A 7649-nucleotide genomic window follows, 5' to 3' on the forward strand; every position below is an offset into this window, starting at 1 on the left:
GGGCCCAGAGAGCGGGAGGACATTTGTACAAGATCTAATCATCTCAGAAAGACATCATTGCTAGCAGGGACAAATCATCTGTTATTGATGCATGTTTCAGAGTTCTTAAAGAAGGGGAAATTTTCAAAAAATTCCCCACTATTTTTCCTTAACGCTGTTTGTCCTAGCGGGAATAGGGGGTTTCCCAGGAAACACCCCAGGCCTGGTGGCCACTGGGGGCGCACTGGTCTTGGAGCGGTGGCGGCCACCAGGGGGCGCCAGGGCAGCAGGACGTGTGGCTGAGCCCCCAGCTCTGGCGAAGCGCAGCTCTGTCTGGAGCTGTCCTAGCTCACACTCTCGTCTCTGGGCCTTTGCCGGTGCTCTGCGGACCTCCGGGAGCTCTCTTCCCAGCCCATGGCTCATTCCACCATACGCCTCAAGTCTCAGCTTACTTCCTCCTTCCAGAAGCTTCTCTGAATCCCCCCAGGCTGGTCAGCAGTCCCCTTTGGGCCGCCGCAGCTCCCTACGCTTCTCCATCACAGGCCTGATTCCCCTGGTCACTGTCTCTGTCTCTGGCAGCTGACCGTGAGCCCTGAGAGAACAGGACAGTGTTGTCTCAGGTCACCTTGGGGGTATGGTGACCACTCAATCGCCCCTGTGCCCACAGGTGCCTGCACCCAGTAGGAGCTCAATAAATGTGGGTGGATAAGTAGATGGATGAATCACATCCTCTCCACCCACTGCCCAGGGAATTCCATAGGGGGCAGGGATAGCGCCCCAGACGGACCTGCACACAGCAGGTGCTCCACATATTGTTCCTCAAAAGGATTCACTTACTGAGCAACTACCCTGGGCGCTGAAGACACTACAGTGACCCAGACAGATCCAGGAGCCAGGAAAGGAATAAGACTATTTCACAGAATAAGAAACAAAAACAAAAACAAAAAACAATGGATGCAATGAACGAGCAGTCTCATGATCTCCGTATGGGCTGGAACCCAGTAGAGACACCTGGCTCCTTCTTCAGACCCCAAAGGCTACTGCGTGCTGTGTGACCTTGGATAAGTGACTTCCCCTCTCTGGGCCTTAGTGTCCTCATCTGTAAACTGGGGACAAGGATAGTCTCCAGCTCCTGGGCTGCTGGGAGGATGAAATAAGTTCAGCCAGCATGTAAAAGTCTCGGCCCAGGGCTTTCAAAATGCTTGTCCTTTAAGTATGCTGGAGTGACACGGGGACGTGCGAAGTATTGGAGCTCCAGACCTGAAGTCACTAGGACCGATGGGAAAGATGAGGTCCAGGAAAGGGCTGTGACTTGTCCCAAGTCTCACAATGTCTCAGGGATGAAATAAAGACTCACGCTCTGAATGTGCCCACTTGTCCCTCCTCTGCCTCCACCTGGGTCCAGTCCCCATCACGGCTGGACTGGATCTGCTCTGTTGCCACTGCTCTGGTCCCAGGTTCAGCGCTGCGCCCTGCCCCCCCAACTTCCTGACCTGTCCTTCCCAGAGCAGCCACCAGAGGGCGCCTGTGAGCACTCGAGTCAGGTCCTGCCCTCCTCTGCCCACAGCCTTCCAGGACTCCCACCTCCCTGAGGGAAAAGTCCAAGTCCTCCCCGAAGCCCCCAGGGCCCAGCAGGAACCTGCTACCGACCCCTCCTTGCCCTCCCCTCCTCCCTCCCTCCCCTTCTCTCATTCTGCTCCAGTCACACAGGCGTCCTTGCTGTTCCTCCAACATGCCAGGTAGGGCTCTGCCCCAGGACCTTTGCCCACGAGCTGTTTCCTCTGCCCAGAAAATCACCCCAGTCCTCAAGCTCTTCTCATCCTGGCCGGCTCCTCTTCCTACGGGGCTTGGCTCTAACATCACCCCCTCAGAGAGGCCTTCCCTGGCCACTCGGGCCAAAGTTTTCCCCCCTGGGACACCCCCATCTCACTGTTCATTTCTTCTGATAGCCCTTCACTTTCTGAAATTATCTCACTTCTTCCTGTGATGACTCATTCGCTGTCCCCTCTCCTCCGCCTCCGACTGAAAGGAGAGCAAGGGATAGATTGCGACTGCCTTTGCCCCTAGGGCACTCCAGTGCCTGGGACAAACTGGGTACACAGTAGGCGCTCAATAAATGTTCACATGAACGAATGGCCCGTTCACCGCAATCGTCCAGTTATTTGCAGCCAGCTCTCGCCTCCATGATCAGAAACCGTCTGTCCACGAACCCAGCCCACCTCGGCCCACCCTGGAAGCTGGTCTCCCGGGCTCCTCCCCAGGTTTCACTTCAGTGCTGCGGAGGCTCCAGGAAGCTGAGCCCCAACAAAATCTGAGTCAGCGACTAAAATAACTAGTGGTATCTGACGGCCTGGGTGACTCAGCCAGGCCCGCCCTCCGGGGCCCCAGGAAACGGAGGAGAGGGCTTGCAAAGTTAATGTTTGAGTCAGGCTGTTAGGTGGGAGAGGCTAGCAGCTTCCTGGCTCCTCCGGCTGGAGTTCGCCCTTGCCTTGCGGCGCTCCCTCCCTTGGAAATTATAATTCCTCCACTTCTGACCCGTGTGACGGTGCGGACCCAGATTCACCCCTTTGAGCCTGTTTTCCCTATCTGTAAAATGAGCCCAACAATATAAGCTTCTACTCTGAGGGAGGTCAATTTTGGGGATTAAAATAGGTTCAGGAGCGCCAGGCTGACTCAATGGGTGGAGCATGTGACCCTTGATCTCAGGGTCCTGAGTTCGAGCCCCACCTTGGGCACAGAGAGTACTTTTAAAAATAAAAATAAAATCGAATACGTTTAGATCTTCAAAGCCTGCACAATCCGTAAATGTGAGTGCCCAACAAGTGTTAATTCTATCCTTTCTCAAAGGTCTGTGACCCTGAAAAAAGATTAATCCCCTCCTCTCCAGCTGGCGGTTAATGAGCACTTACACTGCGAGGTTCAGTGTCTCATACAGGATCTGCTGACAACCTTGAAACATCAAACCCACTTCTCAGATGAGAACTCGAGGCTCAGAGAGCCGAAGGCCCTTGCCCAAGATCACATGGTCGGATCTGAGCCCAGCAAGGTGGGGAGTGGGGGACACGACACATCAAGGCAGGAACCTTTGGCAAAAAAAAAAAGAGGGGCTACAGCAGTAAGTGCTAAATGTCCCCCCGTGTCTTTTCTCTCCATGTTCTCTGGTATTAGAACCAAAACTTTTAGCAAAGCCCACGGCCCAACAGAAGACTACATTTCCCAACGTCCCTTGCAGCCGGGGGACCACGTGACTAGGCTCTGACCAATGAAATGCGAGAAACTGCGCACGAGGTTCGGTCCATGCCTTACACGGGGAGAAGCGAGCTCTTCCCTCCTGGTTCCCTTTTTGGGAACAGTTGAAGTCTCCCAGAGGAGAACGGCACCGCAGAAACGTTCAATAAATATTTATTATAGTTAAAACACGGTACCCACATCCCCCAGCCCACTCCCCCCACCACCACCCAGGTGAGAATTTGTAAATGCCACATCCAATTCTGGCCACCCTGCGCGCCAGGAAGTCGTCAGGGCCCATTTCGCAGTTTCAGGAGAGCGGCCGATGACGTCACGCTCCTCTGCCCCCCCCCCCCCGGAAACGGTGGGGGGCGTCCCCAAGGTCCGGGTCCTCGGGCCCAGCCACCCAGTCACTCTGCTCCTTGCGTCTTGTCCTCGGGCGCCTGGGTCCCTCTCTGGTTCCACATGTGGTTGTTGAGGCCCAGCTGCACCATCTGGGCGTGGTGGATGATGAGGGGCTGCAGCCCGGGGCTCTGAGGGGGCGCCGGGCCGGCCTGCGGGAAGGCGGGGGGCGGCGGGAAGGCGGCCGCGGGCGAGCCGGCCGGCCACGGAGGCTCAGGGGGCGGCTGATGGCCCGGCCAGGAGGGAAAGGGCGGGGGGGCGCCCAGAGGCCCCGGGCCCCCGGGGGGCACCTGAGTCCCAAGTGGTATGTGGCTCCCGAAGGCCACCCGGAGCGTCTCCATCTGCGCCTGCCAGGACAAGCGGCTCTGGACGTAGGCCGAGTAGGCGGCGTTCAGCGCCGCTACCTGCTGCTGCTCGCCCTCCAGGCGCCCGCGCTGCTCTTGCAGGGCCCGCACGTCCTGTTCCTTCCTCCAGTGGGCCTTGCGGGCTCGTAGTGTCTGCGGCTTGAAGGTGTTGGCCACCCTCCTGGCGAAGATCCGGGAGTGCTCGTCCAGCCACACCAGGCCGATGAGCAGGCTGGACGTGTGGGGGCTGAGCTGGGCCTGGGAGCTCTCCAGGGGCAGGAAGGGGATCACGCAGTCTTGCCACCCGGGCCGCGTGAGGCTGCTCATCAGCGAATGGCCCGCCTGGTGCTGGCCCAGGTGGCAGTCGAAGTTGGGGGTGAGCAGCAGGATGGTGAAGGCCGAGTGTTCGATGGCGTCTTGCAGGCAGCGCAGCTCGCCCCGCCCGGGCACCTGGAAATCCTCACAGAAGGTGGCCCCATCAGGGACCCCCAGGGCCTCGAGCGTCTCCCGGACGCGCAGGGCAATGTGTTCATCCGCCGCAACGTGCAGGATCACAAAGTTATAGAATTTCTGCTCTGACTCCAACTCGGGAGAAGGGGGGCACGGGCTGGAGGAGGCCAGGCCAGTGGAAGAAGAGGTCGATGATGAAGGGCAGGGAGGGGACGTCCTTAGGGCTGAGGGCGCAGGTGGGCATGAGCTGGCCACCTGGGAAGCGGTATCTTCTACAGGGAGTGGGAGTGGGGGCTGGTCCTTGTCAGGGCAAGTGTTTCTGGAGGGCAAGGGGAGAGATTTGGGGGCTGCCAATGCTTCTGTGCACTCCACCGGGTAGTAGGTGCTGATTTCCAGAGCTTTGGGGGAGTCGGGCTGGCCAGGGCTTGCATCTGGGACCAGCTCAGTAAGCCTAGGGGCTGAGCTGTTTGGTAGCATCCGGGAGCTGGCAGTCTCCCCCGATGAGGGGCTGGCAGTCTCCCCCGATGGGGGACCCGCAGCCTCCCGCGATGGGGGACCGGCAGCCTCCTCCGATGAGGGGCTGGCAGTCTCCCCCGATGGGGGACCGGCAGCCTCCCCCAATGGGGCGCTGGCACTCTCCCCGGATGAGGGGCTAACCACCTCTCCTGATGAGGGGCTGACAGTCTCCCCCAGTGGGGGGCTGGCCGTCTCCATCGATGGGGGGCTGACAGTCTCTTCCGAGGGTGGCCAGCTCACCTCCTCAGGCTCCTGGCAGCCCATGGGGGCAGGCTCGGGCACCGGGCTGGCCTGGGGCTCGTCACACAGCTTGCTGGACCTGTGGTAGCTGCGGTGGTGGCTGAAAAAGGGCATGGTGGGCGACTGGCTGATTTCCAGATTGCTGGCCAGGGAGGCGGGGCTGCCGGTGGATCTCAGGGAACGCCCTCTGCTCCAGCCCGAAAGGTGCTCGATGGGCTGGGGAAGGCTGCGGGTGCCCGAGGGTGACACTGAGGATGGTGGCAGGCAGCCCAGATCAGAGTGAAGGGGCTGGAAGCTCCCTGGGTCCCCGATGATACCCCACCCACAGCGGTCCTGGGCCTCTCCCTGGAGCTCTGCGAGCCGGTGGTCATCCCTGGAGCTGAACGTATGGAGGGCAGCCTGGTAGGCCATGTCCCGCAGAGTGGCCGGGCACAGCTTCTCCTCAGCGAGCAGGTGGAATACCCGGGCAACTGCCCAGGACAAGTCTGGGGGCTCCTCTGGGGCCTCGGCGCTGTCCATGCCGGCCCACTGGCGGGCCACAAGCCGGGCCACCGCATCCGCCTTCAGCGCTTCCAGGGAGATCCTGGCCTCGGTCTCCTGGCCCAGCTCCAGGAGCACCATGGCATGCAGGAGGTCCGCCCCCCGGCAGCCTGGGCGCAGGGTCTTCAGCTTGTGCTTAAGATGCAAGAGCTTGTCCTGGCCTGCAGCACCTAGAATGTCAAAGGCGCTGGAGAGCGACAGGCCCGTGCAGGCCATGGGCATAGGTGAGTGTGGCCGTGGGCAGCAGAAGCACTGGGTGGTGGAGGCATGTTCCACACCACCTGCCTTCCTGCATGCTCGGAGTCCCCTACGTGCTCACCATACCGAGTCTCATGGGGGACACGGCAGTAGACCTGTGAAGCAAGAGAGACGCAGTCACCTCCAGAAAGGGGATAGCTCTGGGAGGTGGACCAGACACCCCCATCTGCCCACTTTCCGGTGCCACCACCACCTATCAGGGTGACCTTGGGAAAGATGTGTCACCTCCCCCCGCCTCCATTTCCTCCTCTGCAAGATGAGGGCAGCCAACACTTGCCTGGTGTCACCCAAGAGGTAGACCCGACTATTTTTCCGTTTGCATGTGAAAAAAATCATGCCAGAAAAGGGAAGTCACTTGCCCAAAGTCACACAGCCAGTGGGTGACAGAGCTGGGATCTGAACCCATGAAATCTGGCTCCAGAGGCTGAGTGCCCAACCACAGAACTATACTGCCTATTGGGAATAATAATAAGCTCACTTGTGGGATTGTTTCAGGGAATTGTGCTGCCTTCACATAGGGAAAGTTCTGAGCCTGATGACCAGAAGTCAGTAGGTAGAGGGAACATCCTGGACTCCTGGCAACTCCGGCCCCGGTCAAGCCTTCAGATGAGGCAGCTGCCGGCCAGCAGCTTAACAGCGACCTCGAGAGAGCTTCCAAGCCAGAGCCACCCAGCTCATCTTCCTCCAGATTCCTGACACCCAGGAACTGTATGAGATGATACATGTTTGTGGTTTTTAAACCACGACATCCTGGGGTCATTTGCACGGCACAGCTAGCTGCTGCAGGTAGTGATGTTAGCATGAGGAACTAACCATTGCTGAGAGCCAGCTCCAGGCCTGATGGTGCTGCCAAGCCATTTGGAGACTATTCCTTGCTCTCCATGTCTCAACAAATGCCAAGCGGGTTCCTACCTCGGGCTCCTTGCAAGTGCTGTTCCCTCTGCTTGGAGTGCTCCTTCCTCAGACCTTTGCCTGAGGGACGCTAGTCTCATCATTCAGCTCTCAGGCACAAGGGCACCATTTCTGCAGCCCTGCACGACCCCGCTGTCCTTCCCAGTCTGTCTCCCCCACGTCACCTTGTTCCCCCCAGCGTGTCACTGGGTGAACTTTTCTTGTGTGTTAGACTTTTTGCATTTGCTGTCTGCCTCCTGGCCACCTGGCACCCATGGATGGGGCTGAGCCTCTCCTAACCCTGCTGGGCTGCTGAACCACAGAGCGGGGACCTAACCTTGTGGGATGGATGAATGAGGCTAGAACTCATATCCTCCCAGTGCTGTGGATGAAAAAAACAGGCACAGAAAAAGGCCTTTCGGGGCGCCTGGGTGGCTCAGTCGGTTGAGCGTCTGCCTTCGGCTCGGGTCATGATCCCAGGGTCCTGGGATCGAGTCCCGCATCGGGCTCTCTGCTCAGTGGGGAGTCTGCTTCTCCCTCTCCCTCTGCCCCTCCCCCCACTTGTGTGCACGCACGCTCTCTCTCTCTCTCAAATAAAATAAAATCTTTTTTATTTTGGGGTGCCTGGGCGGCTCAGTCGGTTAAGCGGCTGCCTGGAGTCCCAGGATCGAGTCCCGCATTGGGCTCCCTGCTCGGCAGGGAGTCTGCTTCTCCCTCTGACCCTCCCCCCTCTCATGCTCTCTCTCTCTATCTCATTCTCTCGCAAATAAATAAATAAAATCTTTAAAAAAAAAAAAAAAA

The 7649-nt window shown here is 58.7% G+C and overlaps 1 protein-coding gene across 1 annotated transcript; it reads right to left on the minus strand.

The window, feature by feature from the left end:
- Positions 1 to 1685: 1685 nt before the first annotated feature.
- On the minus strand, positions 1686 to 7294 carry TICAM1 (TIR domain containing adaptor molecule 1). Its single transcript, XM_081811175.1, has one exon. The coding sequence runs from the start codon at positions 5919 to 5921 to the stop codon at positions 3618 to 3620; it is 2304 nt and encodes a 767-aa protein (XP_081667301.1). The 5' UTR covers positions 5922 to 7294; the 3' UTR covers positions 1686 to 3617.
- Positions 7295 to 7649: the final 355 nt, after the last annotated feature.

This window comes from Leptonychotes weddellii, unplaced genomic scaffold (assembly GCF_054177405.1).
Source record: "Leptonychotes weddellii isolate Sample4059 unplaced genomic scaffold, ASM5417740v2 HiC_scaffold_6051, whole genome shotgun sequence".
Taxonomy (NCBI): Eukaryota; Metazoa; Chordata; class Mammalia; order Carnivora; family Phocidae; genus Leptonychotes; species Leptonychotes weddellii.